The sequence below is a fragment of the Otolemur garnettii genome, unplaced genomic scaffold, assembly GCF_000181295.1.
Source record: "Otolemur garnettii isolate 467f Iridium unplaced genomic scaffold, OtoGar3 scaffold00060, whole genome shotgun sequence".
Classification (NCBI taxonomy): Eukaryota; Metazoa; Chordata; class Mammalia; order Primates; family Galagidae; genus Otolemur; species Otolemur garnettii.
Window position 1 is genome coordinate 2,107,015 of NW_003852455.1, and position 22,086 is coordinate 2,129,100.

Consider the following 22,086-nt stretch of genomic DNA (forward strand, 5'->3'; position numbering starts at 1 on the left):
ATTCTTGTAATACTTTATTAAGGAAAATATCTTCAACTCCACCCAGGTTAATACGAAAGATGTAAAGTCTTTGTCTTTTTATGGCTAAATAGTATTCCATGGTACACGTGTACAACAGTTTATTCATCTACTCATGAGTTGATGGGCACTTGGGTTGATTCCACATCTTGGCGATTATGAATTGAGCTGCGATAAACATTCTAAGCAAATGTTTTTATGGTAAAATGATATTTTTTTCTGGGTAGATATCAAGAAAAAGGATTGTGGGGTCAAATGGAAGGTCTACTTTTATCTTTTTGAGGATTCTTCATACTGCCTTCCAAAGAGTCTGTATTCAATTCCGTCAACAGTATAAAAGTGTTCCCTTCTCTCCACATCCATGCCAGCATCTGTAGTTTTGGGACTTGGTGATGTGGGCTATTCTCACTGGGGTTAGGTGATATCTCAAGGTGGTTTTGATTTGCATTTATCTGAGCATTTTTTCATGTGTTTCTTGGCCATTCATCTGTCTTCTTTGGAGAAGGTTCTGTTTATGTCTCTTGCCCAGTGATAAATAGGATTGTTTGAGTTGATTAGTTTGAGTTTGTCTGTAGACTCTGGTTGTTAGCTCTTTGTCAGATTTGTAACACGCCGACATCTTTTCCCATTCTGGAAGCTGTCTGTTTGCTTTAATTGTTGTGTTCTTAGTTGTACAGATGCTTTTTAGTTTGATTAAGTCCCATTTATTTATTTTTGTTGTTGCTGCAATTGCCAACATAATCTTCCTCTTAAAGTCCTTCCCTAGGCCATTATCGTCAAGAGTTTATCCCATGCTTTCTTCAAGAATTTTTATCTTTTCTTGTCTTAGGTTTAAATCTTTTATCCATCGTGAGTCAATTTTTATTAAGTGGTGAGACGTGTGGGGTCCAGTTTCAGTCTTTTACGTGTGGTTATCCAGTTCTTCCAGCACCGTTTATTGGACAGGGATTCTTCTCCCCAGTGTATGCTTTGGTTTATCGAGTATCAGATGGAGATATGAGGCTGGTTTCATCTCCAGATTTTCTGTTGTGTTGCATGTGCTCTGATCTATGTGTGCTCTGATTTTATTGCCAGTTAAAAGGCAATCTCAGCCCTACTTGTTAAATAGCTGTGTAAAATGCTACCCGGGCACAAAGAAGGTCTGGGGCTGGAGAAGGAATGGCCACCTTGCAAATCTGCATTTCATTCTGGAGAAATGAGGACTCAGACTAGATGGGAAGTTGAATTCCAGTTTCCCCAAAGCAGAGGAAATGTTTGTGTGTGTATGTGTGCATGTGATTTATATGTTTAGTTTGTATGCCTGGCTGTACGCAGATGTGTGTCCATGCACATGTGTCTACTGTGTTTGCATGTTTGTGCACATATATGTTTTGTCTATGCATGTGCACACACGTACATGTGCATATGCTTATGTATGTTGGAGAATGCACTAGGTTGGTTGCATAATTTCAGGACATCGCATGTCATTTCCCCCCTCATTGGAGCCCTCTGAGTACTATGTCCATGTCTACACCCTTATAGTGCTTTTCTCTGGCCATGTGTATTCACCTGCTAGACTTGGGCTGGGACCTTGCCAGAGGGATCCCCCAAGCTCCCCTAAGTGGTTCCAGGCTCAGCGGGTCTCTACTAGTATCTTGAAACAGCATAATGTTCTGATTAAGGTCAAAAGAGGTTGCTTTTGTCTGTGTGCTAGGGGCAGGGAAAAGCTCAGGTGAAAACTGAACCTCAGTAAATACCTGCTGAAGATGGTGTGCTATCAGTCTAATTTCTCCTCTTGCCTTTGTAGCAGCACTGCTCTATATCACACATTGAGTTGGGTCCCCGAGCCCCCAGCCTCTCCCAGGAAATAAGCAACACCTCTGGAGCTGCTTGGGTTCCTCGGGTCCAGGAATACAGGCAGCAAAGGAGGAGCTTGCTAAATGGTTCTTTTCCGGCCAGGTCTGTTAATGTGGCTTCTAAAAGCACCTGGCTCATTTCCATTGTGCTGCTGAGCTGCTGTGAGAATCAGATGTGCCACCAGAGTCCCCTCCAGTGGGGGCTGCCTGCCAGCAGCTCAGCAGGAGGCAGCAGGACCTGAGGCCTTACTAGGGCACTCCGTGGCTGCTGCTACCTGCAGGCCCTTATGCTATCATGGCTCTTCTTCTGAGAGCTACGTGACATGCTGTCCGTACATAGGCACACGAGCAGCAAAGTCAGTTGAGGAACTGCCACAGCATGACCCAAACAACCCTTTCCCACCACGAATGTGAGCACTGAGAACTGGATGTGGAGACCCTTGGCCTGAGAGACAGCCTCAGCTCTCCGCTCCTTCCCCAGGCCTCTGGAGCACCAGTGTAGTGCTAGACCTGGTCTGGACAGCGGAAGGGAAAGAAGAACTCCTATCAGTCCTCACCTGCTGTGTACCAGCATGCCCACATGTTCTGTCACTTAATTTTTTAGCAATCTTCCAAGGCATTACACCCCCTACTACTACAGGGAGAAGTCTGAAGCAAAAGGAAGAGCAATTGCATTTGCAAGCGCCCCTGATCAGGGACTGTCAGACACGGCCTTACCACAGAGTAGAGCGTGGTCTGTGGGGCGTAACGGTTAGCTCGGGTGGAGCTGGGCCAGAACACAGTTTCCCTGGCTGAGAATCCTCACTGTTTCTTCTGCCTTCTTGCTACTCAAAAGTGTGGCCTGTGGACCAGCAGTGTCAGCATCACCTGCCAGTCTGTCAGCGCAGAATCCCCCTCTGCTTTTACCCAGACTCTGGACAGAAATGTCATGTGCACGGTAAAGTTAGGGAGGGGCTGCCCTTCATCGAGCAGCTCCCCGGAGAGAGGACCCTGAGAAGGGAAGTGAAGGCACAGTGGGATTAGCTGAGAAAACCCCCAAGAGCAGTGATTTTCAACTGCTGTGCCACAGCACACTGGTGTGCCGTGAGGGGATCTTAGGTGTGTGCTGAGAACATTTTTAAAGATCATTAATTAAATTATGTTTAAAAGTAGTTCAAAGCACAGTAAGTAAATTCTTTTTTATTACTCTTTAAAAAATCAACGTAACTTAAGTGTGTGTGGGAAGTTTAACTATAGGTTGAAGTGTGCTGTGAGATCAAAAGGGTTGGAAACACTGATGAGGGTGCGGAGCTGAGCTGCAGAGGAGCGCTGTGGGGAGAGGCAGCACTTCCTAACCAGATAGCATTGGCAGATGCCTTCCCTGCTGGGCGGAGAGGGGAAGAGGCAGCCTCAAGGTCCTTGCCTGTGCCAGGGGCAGGTGGCTCTGCAGGGGAAGGGTGTCATGAAGATGGAGGTGTGGGCACCACACATTGTTCAGACCACTGGGAGAGGTGGGATATGCAGCCAACTCAGCGTTCTTGTGGTGACACATTTGCAGCAGGGAAGCTTTTCTGAGGAGGGTCCTGAGTGTGGGACTGAGGGCTTCTTAGTTCAGTGAAGGTTCCCTGAGATCCCACCAGGTGTCCAGCTCTGTACAGGGTGGGGGATGTCAGCATCTGTGTCTGGACAACAAGGGGCGAGGAGGCCCATTGGGCCACTCTGGGCCCACATGTGTGAAGGCAGGTGTCTGTTGGTCTTGGGCAAAGGCCAGGTGACACTGAGGAAGTGAGGGAGGTACCCCTGAGAGAGGTGGGAGGCTAGGAGGTGCCAGCTGGGTGGGGGTGTGGATGTGATTTCAGCAAAGTGTAGACGGGCAGGCAGGGCTGTGGGGCCTGGCCTGGCTGTGCAGGGAGGTTTGTTCTTTCCTCCTTTGCCTGCTTTCCAAGGTGTGTTCACAGCAGACGTGTCTTTGTGCCTTTTCCTTAGCTGAGACCCGGGAGGAGGAGAGGCCAGTGTTGGAAGCATTGCCCTTCTAGTTCCATGGCTACCCTAGCAAGACAGCCCACGGGATTGCACACAGGGAGGAGGGGCTGCTGTCCCTGGAGACAGCTCTGCCTCTTGATGGCAGCAGGGGCTGTGGGTGTGGGTATGTGTGTCTCCCCGGGGGAGGGCTGAGGGAATTTCTTGGTTAGTTTGGATGTAGTTCAGGTCAGGGCATCTGAGCTGGAAAGGCCAGGAGACTGCTCTCCTCGTCCAGGTGGGAGGATACAGCCAGAATCTTGGCAGGGCCTGGCCAGTGTCACTGCAAGTCAGTGATGATTAGAACAGCCACTGTCACTCATCCCATAGCTGGAGTGCTCAAGACGGAATCCAGAATGGAGCTCCTCATCCACGTCCACCCTTGTGTCCACCGGCCCCCACTCAGACCAGGCACACACAGCCAAGCATCCTGACTCCCCACCTCTCTCCGTCCTGCACACTACCCCCTCCTCCGCATTACCGCAGCAGTCTCTTGCCCGGCCTGCTGCTTCTAGCCCTGCCTCCTCTGTGCCAGCGCCCACCTGGCCAGGATGGCCTTCGTTGTGCACAGGCTGCCCTCCTTCACACCTTTTGCTACTCTCAGTGTCAAGTCCGCCCCCACACTGGCCCCTGCTTGAACTTGGGCCTCTGGCTCCATAGGCCATGCTGGTAACTACTGTGCTCAAATAGAACCCGGCAGACTCTTCCCCATAGGTCTGTGGGCCCTGCCGAAGGAGCCTCTGTTCCAGGGGACAAGGGATGGGGGAGCAGCTGAGTCCAGACCTGGCCACCCTTGATGAGTTGTTTATTTTCTGAAGCAGACAGTTCTGATAACCCCCGGTAATGTTGCTCCTTGATCCAGCTTAGCACGACTGCCATCTGATCCAGCCTGTCCATAGAATAGGTTGTTTTGCAGATTTTCTTCTTCTTTTATCCTTAAAAAAAAGAAAAGAAAATTTTAAAATCAAAGATAATGCAGTGAAAGGTTTCAGGGCACACTGTGCTGCCAGCCATGTGGGGATGCTGAGTGAGCTGGGGGCAAGCTGGGTGTTTGGGTGGGCTGGAGACCAGGCCTGCTTTGCTCCAGCGTTGTCTGCACAAATGGGCGTTAATGCAACTGGTGCTGTGCACGGGCCCTGGAAGCCCTTGGAAGGAGAGAGGCTTAAAAGGTCAAGAATGGTCTTCTGCATGGTGGGGCATGCTGGAGTTGTAGTGAGGGCTGACCTCCTCCAGGCCTGCACAGCACCACCGGCAGAGGTGAGTGGAGACATCAGCTTCTGTGTTGAGCAAGAGGTTGGTGTTCACAGCAGCTGCGTCCTAAGCACAGCCAAGGAGTGATGAGGCTAGCAGGGCCTGAGAGTTTTGAACCAAACCCTGGGCCAGCCCAAGATGGAATGGTGAGAATGAGCCCAAGTGGAAGAGTAGTCTCATTGCATCAGTCCTGGACCCGGCGAGGGTTATTACTATTATACAGGTTGTGGCTCCTAACTGCCACTGAAGCCCACGGGCATCACAGGGCTCTCTGGGCTGTCAGGCAGCACCTGGAGCTAAGCCCCAGCTCCCTGGATGTCTGACTGCACCTCTGTGCTTATCCAATGGACCTGGGCAGACTCTTCTCTGCAGCCTGTGGTCTCTGCTGAAGCACACTAGCAGGCTTTGAGGTGGGGAAAGAGCCTCTGCTCTGGGGACTGAGGGTTGGGGAAGCTGCTGAGATCCCAGGCCTGGCTACCTTTGATGAGTTTGTTTTGTGAACCGACTTGGAGCTAGGGCAGCAGGGCCAGGGAACCAGGACTGTGACACTGGTGCCAAGTCACCATCCCCGAGAGGTGCAGAGAGGCCAAAAAAGGAGTATCCTCTTTCCAAAGCCCACGCGCTTGTCCTCCAGGGACCTCACTAGGCCTCCTTTTGTCCCCAGCTTGAACTTTGAAATGGCAATTACTTCTTTTCCTGCTTGACCTCATCCAAGGGGATTTGAGTGCCTGAATAGGGTAAATCCCGTGAGGCTCGCCCTTTGCTTTGGAGAAGGTTACATCCACATCAAGACTCTGTGGCCGCTCAGATGAAGTGCAGACTCTGGAGATTTTCAGTATTTTGAGAGAATTTAGGAGTGGCTGGCTCTGTCTCCTTCCCATCCTATCTTCAGCTTTTACAGAGCTACTATCTTCGGCACCATCAGAGACGCTTCCTGCCAAGGGCTGAGATGTGCTGTCCCTGGCATTGGAAATGGCTGTCCCATCCAGGGTGGGCTCCACAGCAAGAGGGTCTCTATCAGAGCACATCCTAGACCCTGGCTCTCGATTGAATGAATGGATTGGAAGGGATTCCTGTGGTTTTGTCTCAAAATCTGATGGAGTCTTGTGATTGCATGTCAGGGTGGGGGGGAGGGAGTTTTGCTAAGAATATCCTTGAGTGGTTAAACTCACTAAATTGTAGCAAGTGAAGAATAGACAGCAAGGGTCGACCTAAGTATTTTAGGGAAAGAATTGGATGGCCATGACCTTTAAGAGGATTATGGTTTTCCTCAGTCTGGAAAGCAGGAGATAAAACATGCTGAGGCAGCCATCTCTCTGGTGTGGGAAAGGCCATGGGTGCTCTGGCCCGTGTGAGCTGTTAGATCCTGGTTGGGCACCCAACTTGCTTCCATGCTCTGTTTTCCCTGTAATCGCTAGGTCTTTCCAGTTGTGAGATTTGGGGTCTAGCTAGGGTCTGGGCCATGACTGGAACCAGGTTTCCTGCATCCAAGTGTGCCTGGGGCAGGGGCCCTGCTGCCCTTCACCCTCACTCACGCTGCCTGAGGAAATTCAGCCCATATTCTATTTTCTTCCCTCCCAATCAGGCCTTCTTAGAGAAGCAAAGCCCTCTGTGAATCCCTTCTCTGATGCTGTTTCTCATCCAGCTCTGATCTTAGTGAGGGCACAGAGATTAACACCCCCTTCCCCAATTCGCTCTGTGTGGAGCAAAAGGTGAAGCAGGGAGGGAGGGGCTTCCCCTGCCCTGCACCTGGCCCCTGGGTTTAGCTCACGGTGGGGCTGTGTGACCACAGCATATCCCTTAACCTCTCTGGGTTTCCATTTTGTCATCTCTAAAGTGTAAATAATACTGACCACAGGTCGTGGTGGTGAGGAATTGGGATAACGTACATGCAGCTGAGTCATGGTTATGGAGAGAGAGGACAGCTGTCCTCCTTGTCCTTGTCATTTTAGGCACGGTGCTTGTCCATAATGGGCTTTGAACAAACGTTGATTAACAACTTGGGTATAGGAATGATCCCAACTTCTGAGAAGGAGCTGATGGGGAGACAGGCTTCTGGTGTGGGGGAAACCCAAGTCGAGACTCCAGGGGTCATCTTGGCAGGGAGAGGGAGAGCTGCATGTGTGGCTGAGGCTGAGTTCCTGTATCACCTTTGACCTGGGGAAGGGGAGGTGTCCACAGTCTTGCTGCTGTTGGCAGGTGTTCTAGGGGGAAGCCTGGGCTAAGGCCAGGTTTGGAGAGGTCTTTCTTCAGGGCCCCCTACTTATTCAAGGAGGGTGGCAAAAACTAAGGCTGATCTGCCTGTTACCTAAAACCTGACTCTACAGATACCCAAAAGGACAAAACTAAGAAGGACTCAGCAGAAACATGGGCTACCCCTTGACATGCGCAGCATGTTGCTGACATCCTTATAATTGAAAACCACCCAGATGCCCCACACTGGATAATGGTGGAGCTTTCTGTATACACGCAATAAAAGCAAGTAACAGTATGTACTCACATGCTGAGTCCGGTGATTGTCATGTTCCCTTGAAGTTCACTGCTAAAAGCTTCATGGATGGTAAATCCTAGTCCTGGCTTAGAATTGTAGACTTTCAGGACTGAAAAGGATCCTTGGGCCGATTAGTCCATTTAATTTAGGGGGGAAGTAACTTGCCCCAGGTCACCCTGCAGATATATACAGAGCCAGGTAGACCTGGTGCAGGACCCACTGCCAGCTACAGATGACAGGGAAGCGTGTCCTTATCTCATCTCAACCTACTGAGTATTTTACCTACATCATCTCATAAAATCTCTTCAATGACCCTGTTTATAGTGGAGAAGACTGAAGCACAGAGAGTTTTCCAAGGTAGTAAGCAGAAGACCAGGATTTGAACCCTAGACGGGGACTGTCTGGCCATGGAACCTGCATTCCTAACCCCTATGTGCACTGGTACCTTTTATCAAGGCCGTGGAAATCTGACAGTATCTGCTTCCCTGCCTTGCCTACCCCTACCCAAGACTGACTGCTCATCCCTGAGGAGGGAAGGTGGCAGAGCTGGGCCCTCCTTCCTGTCATACCCAGCTGTGACAGAGTGAACAGGAGGGATAAGTGTTAGCATAGTATTTGTAATAATTTGCAAGTGGCTATGCAGGCTACTGCCAACTAGTTTATGGCCATTTTCAGGATAAAATAATGTCATTGCTACGCTGGTGGTTTCCATCTATTTATAAAACACTCTTTTTTTCTTTTGCATGATCCTTGGACCAACAGCATCAGCATTCCCTGGGGCCTTGTCAGAAAGGCAGCATCTGAACAAAAATCTGCGTTTTGGCGAGGGAAGCCTTGGGCACATGAGAAGGACGCGCCATGACAGGCTCCAGTGGTCAGGCTCGAGTCTGGCCCATCACTGTCCCCCTCAGCGCCTTGCTCTGCACCTGACAACAAAAGCTTCTCAGTGTTTATGTCAGCTTGGCAATTACCATTTTGCCTTGACTGAGACCCATGTCCCAGGTATAAGAAAGTGATCAGGGACAGCCAAAGTCCCCTGGAAAGGGAAAGTGGCGCTCCCATTTCTTTCTGGTCTTGTGAAGTATCATATGTTGCTCAGTTGCCACATTGCCCTGCACCCTTACACGTGGGTAGCCCCTCAACCGCAGCTCCTGGGCTGGCACACCGGCTTCTGTGAGGGTGACAGGCACTGGTGCAGAGTGATTGCTTTAACTGGGGACACAATGAATGTTACATTCCACACATCCTTCCCCACCACACTGACCACACATGCATAGTTCTGCTCACTCTCCTGGAAATACCTCGCCACGTGTCCCAGGAACTCTATAGTGCCATGAGGTGTTGGGAGCAGTGATCCAGTTCTGAAGGTGACTCTCTGGTTTGTTTCAACCTGACAAAGGTCTCTGCCCTTCCCTAAATCCAGGGAACTGTGGTTGCAGAGCTGCGCTGGGGCCTGGGTTGGGTCCTAAGGCTCCCACCAGAACCAAGCTGCTCCTAACAGTGCACAAGCTCCAGTATTAGAGGCCAGAGGTCTTCCAGGGCCGGAGCAAGGAAGGGCATTGTCCCGAGGGCCATGGGCCTCCCTGGGTCAGGTGACCATCTGGGCGCCTCCATTCTTAGCCTTTGTCGCACCTGTATTACAGACCTGAATTCCTGGGCTCGTGGGGCCAACTTTTTCTGCCTTGCCTTTAGGGAGACCTAGCTTCTGGCTAGTGCAGACCCCGAAACAGTTCATTGTTTCAGACTTTGTCCTTCCTTCCCCCATGCATCTGGAAGGGCCTTCCATGCATCAGATGCCCCCACCAGCCCCCTGACATAAAGATGAGGGAGACATGTTCCAGTTCTCAATCCCAGTTTCCTGACTCCACTCCCGCCTCAAATCCTTTTATTCACCTATTACTGATTGCTGACTATTTTACCCAGGGCCCTTATAAACGAATTCTGTCTTCTTCAAGCCCTTATTTGCCCGTGGCCCCTTTCTCTCCATAGACAGTGTCACCTCTCCCCTCCTGACCCCACCTCAGAACTGCAGCTTTTGCAGGTCTGTCCCCCCTCTGCTCCCAGATGCCCCCAGGGTCCCTCTTCTCCCCTTCCTGCCCTCAGGCTCCACTCTCTCTCTCAGTGTCCTCGCCTCATCTGCCTGTCACAGACATTAGAGTTAGTATGTCTAAGGACTAGAACCAGGTCCTGGCACATAGTCAGTACTCACTACCTAGTGGCCATTATCATTATCATCGTTCCCTCACTCCCGGAAGAACCCACCCCACCCCTTCCCGGGTTTCTGCTCTCTTCATCCTGCCCCTGTCCAGCCTGCACATTTCTTCCCCGGCCCGCAGACGTTCACAGCCCTCCCTCTTGGTACAGCATCCTTCCCTCTGCCTTCTGCAGGGAGGAACCGACTGCCCTCCCTGCCTCTGTTTGCTCCTGTCTGTGCTAAGTATCCAGTGTCTTGGTCTCTATCCCTTACGTCTCTCAAAGGTCACTATCGCCTCCTGTAGTATTTCCAAGTTCTTATCCTTACAGTTTTCAACAATGTCATATCCTTGGTGTGCATTGGGGGCAGGATAGGCTGGGAGTGGGGAGCCAGGGGTCCCTAGGAGGGACTGCTGTGGGGAGAGGTGAGCACCAAAGGTTCCTAAGGGGCATGAGCAGTTTCCATGGGAACAGCATGATGTTTTGTCAGGGGGACCTGAGTTCTTGCCATCAGAGCAGAGTGTCTGGGCTGGCAGGTTCACAGAGAGCCAAGTAGGTCACAGAGAGCCAAGTAGGTCACTCAGGTGGGGTTTGAGGAACCACGGCCAAAGTGAGGGAAGGGCCATTGTCCTGGCCTCCTCCCCAGACCTCTGCCCCCAGCCCTGTCATCACAGTTCCTGGCCACACCCTCCTGTAGTAACCTGTTAAGGGTGCCTCTAGGAATGGAGCAAAGAGGAAGAGGATACAGATGGTGGGCGCAGTGATTAGCAAGGAGGTGCCAGACTGACGTGCTGCTGTGGGCGTCCTGGGGGTGGGGCAGTGTGCATCCTAGGGACCTAGGGGGCGTTAGGATTGGCCTCTATTTGGAAGGAGGATATTAAGGTACTTGGTACCACCCAGGTCAGAGCATTTGAATGTGAGGCAGAGATGTGACAGTTGATATTAGCAAGAGTGTTTGGAGGGTCTGATCTGGAGAGAGACAGCCCAGAGAAGGACCAGGTTGGACGGAGGTGAGGAGGTGGGTGAGACAGGCTGGGCTCTTTGGCTGGGCCCAGGGTGGAGCTGGAGTGGGCTGGAGCAGGCCTGCAGATCCTGCCTCTTTCCTGGCTCCTCTTCTCTTACCCCTTAAGTGTTGGAACTCTCTAGAATTCTGTTGTGCCTGCTTGCACTCCGTACCCGTGGCCTGCACCTCCAGACACCTGCGGGTTTTTCCATGCTGTGTTCTCGTTGGCACCTGTTCCAGACTAAACAGGACATTCATTTCCTTTCCTCCTCCCCAGACCTGTGCCCCCAACCGTGTCATCACAGTTCCTGGCCCCACCGTCCTGCAGTAACCCAGGCTTAAAGCCCCTCTGGTTCCTCCTCAGCCATCATTTCTGTCCATTGTCCTTCCCTAAGTCACCCACACTGTCCTCCCAGGGCCTAGCCCCACTCAGGCACATACGTACTCTGGGGCTGTTTGTGGGACCGAGTGAGAGTGAGTTCCTTGGTCCCTACCCGCCTGTTTTCACAGCCCACGGCAGGAGGTGGGGGGAGGGCAGGCGGTGTAGCCAAGATGCCCTGGCAGGCTGGGAATGGGAAATGGTGGGTTAGGAGACACTCCTCTCCCTGACTGCATGAGAAGAGGCCAAAGCCTTGGAGAAGGGTGTTATATCCTGCCTGCTGACATGAGCAGCTGGAGGGAGGCCTCAGGTAAAAAGGATTGGGGGGATTCAAGGGGTTGCTTCATGGCAGGTCAGAAGCCCCCTGTCAGTTGTTCACCCTCCCTGGCTCCAGCACTGTGCCAAGTTTCACAGACTCCTACAGGGGCGGGTTGGCCAAAGCTCATGCAGCTTTGGGAAGCAGACAATGTGGGTCACCTTTCTTGTTCCAGACTCCAGAAGCAGGAAGCCGTGTTTAAGCCGAAACCTCCAGACAATTGTCTGGGTGGAGGAGCCTGGTCCCTGAGCTGCCACCACACCCTAAGAGGCACTTGGGCAGGGAGAGGTGCTTGTAGCTCCATCCCTTCTGTGGGTGAGCACCCATGGTGACGGTCAGGGCCTCTCGTCATGGGCACGGTGGGTGTGGTCTGTGCATTGCACGGTGGGTGTGGTCTGTGCATTGCACGGTGGGTGTGGTCTGTGCATTGCACGGTGGGTGTGGTCTGTGCATTCATCTGCTTGTCGGAGGAGCCGCTCTGCAGAGGAGCATCGTCTCCACCCCAGCCCCTTGTCTCACCCAGCAAACCAAAGCCCGAGAGGCCTGGCAGCTCACACGCTTGTCCAGTATGACTGGTGTCTTCACAGAAAGGGGACGTTTGGACACAAAGACACATGCACACGTTTGTGTCTGTATTGAGGATGCTTGGGATTTAGACAGGGACATTCTGGCATACGAGTGATACCCTGTGTGTCTGTCCCACAGACAGTTCCAGCAGCCCCGAGTCTCAGCCCACAGACTGAGGGAGGGAAGAAATACCACCTTTTTTTTTTTCTTTTTTAAATAATCTTTCTTTATTATTTTCCTAGGGCTATTGAAACAACTGACTAAAAATTGGGTGGCTCAAAACAACAAAAATGTATTCTCTCACAATTTGGGGGGCCCAAAATCCTAAAGGAAGGTGTCAGTGGCACTGTGCTGCCTCTGGGGCTCTGGGGCGACCCTTCCTAGCCTCTTCCAGCTTCCAGTGGTACCTGGCATTTCTCGACCACGGGTCCATCACTGTGATCTCTGCCTCCGTTTTCTCGTGGCCTCCTCCCCCACATTGCTGTCTGTCTGTCTATTCTATTGCTTTGCCCTCAGGACCCCTCTTCATCCCGGATGACTTCATCTTGAGATCCTTACCACACTTAACCAACAGTGTCAGCATCACCTGGAAGATTGTAAAATATGCAAAATACTGGTCTGAGCACAGTGGCTTACACCTGTAATCCTAGCACTTTGGGAGGCTAAGGCAGGAGGATCACTTACAGCCAGGAGTTTGAGACCAGCCTGAGCAAGAAAAAAAAAAAAAGACACTTGCACACAGAGGAATACCATGGGAAGATGAAGGCAGAGATCAGGGTGAAGCCACAGAGACCAGGGAATGCCAAAGACTGCCGGCAAATCACCAGATGCTAGGAGGGCACCACAGATGGACTCTCCCTGAGCCCTCAGAGGGAGCCACCTGCTGACGGCTGACTGGGCTCCTAGCCTCTGGGCTGTGGGAGAATGTTCCTGCTGTGTGAGCCACCCCCTCTGTGGTGCTTTGTTACAGCAGCAAGCTAGAGTCACACAGACGGCTCAGTGGGCTTGTAGGTAAAATGAAAGGGCCAGCTGCACAGGTGGTGACAGAGGAGCTCTCCAGAAGGCCTGGCCCAGCTACCAGCTACCCCAGTGCCCTGCCACAACTCCCTTAGCTGACATGGCGTAGTTCAAAAACCACTTTGGGAACATGCACAGCTGAGCTGCAATCCCTGTGCCACAGTCTGTGACCTCCTGGAACAGGTGGCTGTGGAGTGGTGGTAATGCCATCCTGACTAATGCAGTCCACATCTACTCCACTGGTGTTGCCTCTTTTCTCCCTCCCCTAAACCCCCCATTCTCTCAGGCTGGGGAGGGGGCTCAGAGATGCCAGGACTGGCAAAGCTGGGGAATTAGCAGCCTTCAGCACAGAAAGAGGCTCTGGGGAGGCTGGGGACAGGGAGAAGAGGCCCTGGGGCCATGACTCTAGTGGGAGGAGGGCCTGGAGGAAGCATCTGCAGGATGCCTCCCCTGCAGGGTCTCTGCTGGGTCCCAGTGCCCTACAAGTCCTCCTCTTTTCCTGCCAGCACCCTGCAACTTTCAGTGCTGCAACTTTCACACTGAGGACTGACCCTGGGTGATCTGTCTTCCTGGAAGGCACAGGGTGCTACCTTAGCTCCCCATTTGCCCTCTCCAAGTACTAGGGATGTTGTGGCTTTGACATCCAGTTGCTGGTCTGCAGACAGAGCTGGTGTTTAAAAATTAACACGTGTTTCCTACAAGGTCCCACAAACAAGGGCAACACATGCCTACCACCTGTTTTATTTCCCTTCTATTGCCCAAGCAAGGCCCGGCAGTCACTGGGCACCCAGCTCCCCATCCAAGGCAAGTGTGGTGGAGCCTGGAGGAAGAAGTCTCTGCCAGAGGGGAAAGCACAGGCCTCCTGCAAGGCCATAGGTGTGGCCATAGGTATCTGGGCAGGGGGATTTGTGGAAAAGCATCAGTGATTTGCCTAGAAATGTGGGGTTTCCCTTCTAGCAGTGTGACTCTGGGCAGGGCAATTTTTGAGCCTCAACTTCCTCATTTCTAAAATGAGAACAAGAACTAGGGTTCTCTAAGTGTCTTCAGGCTCTGGGGGACTCTAGTTCTATGAGGGACCCCTCTACGTCCTACTGCTAATAGCCTGTGTCAGGGTTAGTGGTAATTTTTGGCAATAAGGAATGCCCTAGAACAGGCGTCCTCAAACTGTGGCCCACCGAGGACATTTATCTGGCCTGCCGGGTGTTTTTGTTGCCACTGCCTATCCTGCTTAGCAGCCGACTCATCCCAGGGCCCACAGTCCAGCCCTCCAATGGTCTGAGGGACAGTGAACTGGCCCCCTGTTTAAAAAGTTTGAGGACCCCTGCCCTAGGAGAATGAGCAGTGTGAAGCTTTGCAGTGGCCCCTCCAACTCAAGGAAGTCCCTGCCTTCTCCTGTTTGATGGCACCAGGAATCAAGGGCCATGGGTCCCCCAAAAGACTACAGGTCCACACTTGTCCTATAGAACTTCAGCTTCAGATCTAGGGAAGACCAACATACAGTGTCATTGGGCTGACGTTAGCCTGCAGCACCCAGCCAGGGCAAAGGGTATACAAGGAGTCTGTGGGCCAAAACTGTGCCCACGTCACCACTCAGGACCTGGACTGGATGAAATGCCTGGCAACTGCCAAGTGTCACCCTTTACTCCCAGCCTTTCACCTGAAGAGGACTGGAAAATGGGGTGCCTTCCAAGTTAAACGAGAGCTAATTAGGCCTGGTATGTCCACATGGGCACAGGGGAAATGCTGTTTCCTGATTCTGGCCTCTGCTGGCTGTACAGCATCCAGATGGCACGCTTTCTCTGGGAGGAGGCCCATTCTTGCTTGCTTATTAGTGACTGTGCATGCAGGCTGAGGGACACTTAAGGGTAGCCATTGTGAGACCATGACCACGTGTCGTGTGTGAGGTTGTCCTTATGAACTTAAGACCTAAAATGGAGTCTTCTTTGTCAACAGCCTACGACTTGAACTTAGCCTGAGTCAGCGCAGGTTCTAGGACCTTCCTGCAGAGCCTTATGCAGACTGTCCTGGCTCAGCAAGTGTTCCCATCCTTGCGTCTTCCTTCTTGGAAGTAAAAGTTGAGAACCCTGAGCCTTAGGAGCTGAGAAAGGCCAAGCCAGGAGAAGAAATCTTGACAAGCCGGAGGCAAAAGGGTCTGTGTTTGGGGCAGCAGGGGGAGGAGGAACAGATTATTCATGGCCATGTGTGTTCTTTAGATTCTCTGGCCAGGTGTCCAGCTGAAAGCCCCACAGGAAGGACCCTGGTGATGGTCACCATGGAAAGACCTGAAGGCAGGGAGCAACTCTGTTTTTAGAATTATTTCAAATGCTCCTTTCCATAAAGATGGGTTTTCTTCATGAAAACTAGTTCACTGGTTTTAATAGTGTTTTCTATGATTATTAGGACATATTCAATATAAAAAATTTAGAAAATTTATCATTCATAACTAGAAGAATGTCCTTGAAAATTCTTAATTTGCGTTTTCCCAACGGGCCTCATTGACGTCTGCAAAGACCCAGTATTTACAATGGATCACCTGTGTGGGGCTTGTTTCCCTGTTGAAACTATTTCTCAAGGGAGTAGAAGGCCTCATCCCCTTTAGTGTGGGTCTCCAGGTAACCATGGTGGGTGGGAACTTGACTCTGCACAGGCCCATATCTAGATAAGTAGGGCAACGTGGCCGGGTTATGGGTATGGGAGCGTAATTGGAGAAACTTCTGGCGGCTCCATGACTCAGAACCAGGTACCTGCATCATATAGATGTTTCCTTCAGCTTCCCCATGTTCCACCAGCAGCGTCTGTGAACACATAAGGTCAGCGCAGGGCCCTGTGAGGAGCAGGAAGGGAGCTGGGTGCTCACTGCCCTGCCTCCGAGTGGCCCTGAGCTAGAGAAGGGCCAGCAGTGGCCTCGCCACCCAGCAGCCTGGCCCCCAGTGCTCCTGGCCTTGGGGCATGCCAGCCACATTCAGAAATAAGATTGAAACCCAAGAGCTTAGAACATTAGCCTGGGGAATCTGGAGGCACCTGGATGAAAGAAGAGGGTGAGATCAGAAGACCTGAGCTGACACGCTGAGGGCTGTGCCCCTCCCTGTCCAAATGCAGGCAGTTCTTTCAGAGGGATAGGTTCTGGGGTGAAGAGTCTCAGAGGGGTTTGCAACCCCTGCTGTGCTATGACCTGCAGGGACCTGGTGGTACCACCTGGTAAGACCATTTTACCACGGGACAGAAGCTTCTTGCACAGCCCTATTCCTTTCCACATCCTTGAGTCATTCTCTGTCCCCCAAGGCTGGTGAGATTCCTCCCAGCTGACAAGGAGGCCAGAGAAACCCGCCATGCCCCTGTCTTTTTGGGTTTATTTTGGGACAGTAGGAATGCTTTGAACAACGGCACCCTGGAAATATTTTGTGCTCAGAGAATATTGGTTCCTTTTCAGGCTGTGTTTCTGCTTCGGTGGACACACTGGGCAGCTTGCATTTCCAATTTCCTGTCTCTCCTCTGCTTCTCCTGCTGATGGCCCAGACCAGCTTTTTCTGGCTCTTTATTATAACATGCCTTTTTATCCCGATGGAGTGGTGATTCTGGACATTCTGTTCCCAACGAGCCACCTGGGTTATGGTCTCCTCCTGGAAGAATGTTCCATCCTCTTCTCTCTGCGCTGGCCCTCTCTCCTGAGTCCAGCAGGCTTGGTGCCAGCTCATTCTTCTGTTGCTCCCTGCCACAGACAGGGAAGATTTTGGAGCCACTCTGCTGAGGTTCATAGGGGTTCCCAGGACTCTGGATGGCCTCTCTGCTCGCTTCTCTGCCATCTGAGCCCCCTCCATACTCCTGCTCCTCACTTGACCCCACAATCGATTGGGCAGGGGGTTGGCTGCTCAGTAGAGCCACAGGCCCAGCAGCTGCAGCATCGTGTCCTCACAGGGTCCTCCCTGGTTCCACCCAATGTGGACAGCTAGAGTCTGACCTGCACTTGCCTGTCCCTTGCTCCTTGGTTAGTCCTTGCCCTGTGGAATCAAGAGACCGCACCCCCAACCAGGCAAGTTCTCCTTCTGAGTAGGAAGAAAAGAGATGGGGGAAAGGACAGTCATGCCAGTGGACTGACACTGGGCCCTCTGTGGATGGGGCCCTCCCTCCCTGCCCCTCCCTCTTCTGGTCTCTCCTCCTCCTTGGGAGATGTGTCTGCTTCCACACTCGCAGGGTGAGTTGAGCACCTTGGTGGGAAAGCATCTGTTTCCCCTAGCTGGAGTATCTCCCCTCTACTATGTCATGCCTTGACCTGTCTGGCAGACTTTTTCTGGTTTTTAACCTGGTTCTGAGATTAACCACTTGGCATAAATAGGGCAAAAGGAACAAAGACTGGCCACATGCTTCCCAACCCTGTGTGACCCCATCACTGCAGGCTTTGTGGCTAGAAAGACAGCCACATCTCAGTTTGCTTGAGAAGCTTATTTTTGCCAGAGCTGTTATCACCAGGCAGGCGCCAGAGCTCTTGCTACTCACAGGCCTTTGGTCATGGTGAGATTTAAACAAGGAAGCCCTGGATTCCACTTGTCCGAAGGAAATGCTTTTCCCCGCACCGGGAACACACTCTCAGCATCTTTGTGATACTTGAGCCGTCAAGAAAGGTTTCTCCATTCCCAGACACAGAGAAAGGTGCTGGGGCTGGGAGGTGGCCCTGCTGCTGTCCCCTGAACTGGGTCTCTGGTTCCTTCCCCTTGTGCTTTCTGTGTCCCCTCATAGGTCCTGTGCTGTGTTTGGCTGGAGAAGTGACTCTGCAGGACCTGAGGGGCCACATCTTCAAGCTGAGAAGCAGAGTTGGTGCTGCCAAGATGTGGGGCACTCCCACCCCTCCCCCTGATCCCACAGTAGGCCTTGTGGTGATCCTCTCTCCTCCGAGGCACAGGCACTGTGTCTGTGGGCGCGGGCCTGGGCATCCCTGCCTGCCCCTTGCTGCACACACAGGACCTTGATGTTAAGGAACAGAGGGTGGACCAGCCAGTGCTCTAACCTGTCACTCACAGGGAGGAGGCTAGGTCTTTCTTCCCTCTTCCAAATGGAAGCATTCAGATAGGGGGCCTACAAGGGTCCCTCTGGCTCAAACACCCCATGAACTGTGAACCGAAACTGGATTTCTGAATCTGCTAGAGAGGAATTGAAATTGGGAACATTCTCTCTAAAGTGGCCATCATCCTACTTGGCTTTTCTGCAGCTGCCTTTCTCCCTAATCCTTCACATGCCTTGAGCTGTCTGAAGCCCCAAGCCTCTGCCCAGCCTTTCTGAAATGCTGGGTTCGGGGGTCTCAGTGAAGGAGGCATGTCCTAAAGCAGAATATGGTTTTGTCTCAGCCTGTGTTCATCTTCTGATGTCTTGACCAGGTTCCTGTTAAGAATTGCTCATCTGCTTCTCTCTTCTCCTTTTCAAGATCACAAAGACTAGGAGTAGACTTTGGAACCAGATAGATGTCTCGTTTAGTCTCTGCTTCTGCTGTTTACCAGCTGTGTGACTTAGGGCAGGTTACTTAACCTCTCTGTGTATCAGTTTCCTCAGCTGAGAAATGTTGTATCATCCCAGAGAGCTCTCATCTCTTAGGCTTGTTGTGAGGAGTGAGTGAGCTGCTATAGGACACCGCCTGGCACATCCCAAGTTGATACAAATGTTAGCTGTGGGGAGGATGATGACAATGAGCATGGTGACATCACCGTCATACTCCTCAGGCAGCAGAGGATGGTAGAGAGAACAGGGCTTGGAGTACAAGACCTGGGTTCCGGTCCCAAGTCTGCCATGTGCTGGTGGCTTAGTGTAGATTCTAAACCTTGGAGGGTCAGTTTCTGGAGTTTGCAACCAAGATGGAACTCCCGTCTCCCTGCAGGGTGGTTGGGGAGACCCGGGGAAGCAGGAATGCCAAGTGTCTCACTCTGCACGCTGGGTTGAATCTGTTCTCTCTCCTTTCACAGGCACACATTCTGGCAGTTCCGCCGTGAGAACCCCAAGACCAGGGTTGGGGGCCCACCCCCTGAGGGGCTGCCTGGCTTCAACAGTGGGGTGATGCTGCTGAACCTGGAGGCCATGCGCCAGTCCCCACTCTACAGCCACCTGCTGGAGCCGGCCCAGGTACAGCAGCTCACAGACAAGTACCACTTCCGCGGCCACCTGGGGGACCAGGACTTCTTCACCATGATCGGCATGGAGCATCCCGAGCTGTTCCACGTGCTGGACTGCACCTGGAACCGGCAGCTTTGCACCTGGTGGAGGGACCACGGCTACAGTGACGTCTTTGAGGCCTACTTCCAGTGCGAGGGCCACGTCAAGATCTATCACGGGAACTGCAACACTCCTATCCCCGAGGATTAGCAACATTCTCATCTGCCCTGCCCTCGGGGCCTCTGGATCTGGGGGGAGGGCAGGGGCTCATGGGGGCCAGTGTCTGAACTGCTAGAGAACTGGCGGGAGTCCACTGAGATCAAGGTGCTGTGATCTCCCACGCAGTGGGTCACTGTCCAGAGGCCACCCAGTGAGCACCAGCCTACGCATTGCTGGTGCTTGGGATGTTTTTCCTTGGGAGGCCAGGCATCAGGAAGGACAGACACGTAGCCATCTTCTAGCGCGCTAGGAGGCAAGCACTTGAAGAGAGGGAAGGAAAGGAAACAGAGCCCCTTGCTGTCCACCCCCAAGGAATGGAAATCCTTTTAAGAACCAGCCTTTCTTAAAATTTGGACCAATTTCAATTTAGTTTAAATTGACAGGCTTCCATTTTGCAAGAATGAATATACAATACTGCTTTAGCTCCCAGAGTTTAAGCTTCCAGACAAACGCTGACCTTCCACACATGCACCCCGGGAGGCTGGGCACACATTCTCATGAAGCTCGCAGCTCTTGGTGTGGGTTTGAAGTTTGCTGCCTCTTTGAGAAGACCGTCAGGGCCAGCTGGGGCCAACATAAGAAAACTAGTCTCATTATTGTAGCATTCACAGCTTTTATCTCCCAGCTACATCTCAGAATGCCGTTATCCCTTGTTTGTCCAACCCAGCTCTTGGTGACCAGATTATAGTCAGGAATCAAATCCACCATCAAAGAACAGAGCTTGGCCACTGCCAAGAATGTGCGGTAGGACTGTCTGGACTGGGAAGACTCATTCCACCGCGGAGCCCAGCGTTCACGGGTGTGACCGTGTGGGCTAGGAAGGGGCTCTGCTCATAGCCTCCAGGTTCTTTGTTTTAAAAAAATCATCCTTGTTACTTTCTTATTGTGCCACATCATACTCTATACCTCAGTAGATATTAAAGTGTCATGTCTTGTTTCTTTCGGTGTAATTTCCTGTAAGTAAGCTGCAAATGTGAAACCCCCGGTAGTCCATTTTGTGTGGTCCCATTGAGGTCCTCGGGGGAGAAATGGTGCAGGCTAAGATAATTATTTTGTTTCAAATTCATTTGCTTTTTTATTTCGTTTTACTATGAGAATAGCTAATAAATAATCTTTGAGGACACAGTGATTCATGTTGTTTGTTCTCTGATCATGGTTTTCAGCTTCATAAAGGTTCTGAATCAAGAGTGTAATCAATGCCTTTAATACCCCCCACCCCCATGATTAAGCTTGGTGTGCTCATGGGAGTTCTGAGGACCACAGGGAAGGCGGGTCTCAGAGGGAGGCAGGTGGAGAGTATTGTCCTGTTTGGCCTCATTCTAGGCACGATGAGTCCATCTGCACCTGGAAGCAACAACCCTATCTCTTCTCATCTTACCCCAGACTGGCCAGTTCCTTGACCCTCTGCTATGACAGGATTGGTCTGTTCTCTTTCTTGCATGATTTCCTGTTTACAGCGAACAGTGATTGAATGTTTGCTGTGTGCCAACCATCATATTGGGGTATTTATATACATTTTTAAACCAGACCCTTCTCCCCAGTTCCAGGTAAGTATCATCCTGGTCTTTCTATAGGTCTTGGCTGGCTGCGGTTGACATTAGCTATAAGAAAACACAATATAGGCTAAGTTGGCTCTGGGTCTTCTGCTTTCCCTTTGGATGTCCTAGTTCTCTAAATAAAAGTGATCTAACAATAGCAGCTCCAGACTCTGCTTTCGTTTCTCAGTTACGGTCATCCTTTGTGTGTACACAAAGTCTACCCCCCAAGTGATAACAGCCATTGGAAAGCGTGCAGACTTGTTGAAGAGATTTGTTCTTCTATATGTGTCAAACCAAGCAGGCTCCCCTTTAATAGCGTTTCCTCAAGGCAAAGAGTGTGTTGGCCCGCTGGGAACCCAACCTAGAGCCCTCCAGTTTTTTGTGGGTTAAAGTAGTAAGTGCAGCTGTGACTTGGCACCTGCTTTGACTAAAAGCCAAACCTCTGCTAATTTTAACACTTCCTGGCTGATCTCAATGTGGGAGGCCCAAAGGTTGGGCTAAATCTGGAGCTTGTCAGGAAGCAGAAATTTTCGAGCAAGTAGGTAGTGCATTGGAGAGAGCCTCGCACCTGAGACAGACGCCTGGCTTTGAGTCCGCATTCTGCCCTCACTACCTGGGGGATATTGGATAAGCAAGGTCACCGCTTTCTCCAGTTCCAGACACAGGTGATAAGAACTTCCTCAGGAGTGTTGTAAGTGGAAAAGAGATGTGTAAGGACTTGGTAAGCTGTGAAATAATACACAGATGTGAGGGAATTCTGATAATTATTACTTAAAATAGTCTCTTAAAATGAATTGCAGTCATTGATTTGGGAGTTTATTAAATGTGTTGGTAACATCTCCTTAAGCCCAATGAGTGAATAGATGTTTGCTTGTACACTGTCCAGTATTTTTCTTTTCTTTCTTTTTTTTTTGGAGATGGAGTCTCACTTTGTCACCCTGGTAGAGTACCGTAGTGTCATAGCTCACAGCAACCTCAAACTCCTAGGCTCAAGTGATCCTCTGGCCTCAGCCTCCTGAGTAGCTGGTACTACAGGCACCCACCACAATGCCCAGCTAGTTTTTCTGTTTTTAGTAGAGACAGGGTCTCACTCTTGCTCAGGCTCATCTTGAACTCTTGAGCTCAG

The 22,086-nt window shown here is 51.4% G+C and overlaps 1 protein-coding gene across 1 annotated transcript in view; it reads left to right on the forward strand.

The window, feature by feature from the left end:
• The window catches only part of XXYLT1 (xyloside xylosyltransferase 1), a 186,170-nt gene extending 165,635 nt beyond the window's left edge, over nt 1–20,535 (forward strand). The window contains exon 4 of the mRNA XM_003792687.3: nt 19,017–20,535. Within this exon, the coding sequence (XP_003792735.1) occupies nt 19,017–19,413 (397 nt within the window). The 3' untranslated portion in view covers nt 19,414–20,535. The remainder of the gene's footprint in view (nt 1–19,016) is intronic.
• The last annotated feature ends 1,551 nt before the right edge of the window (nt 20,536–22,086 follow it).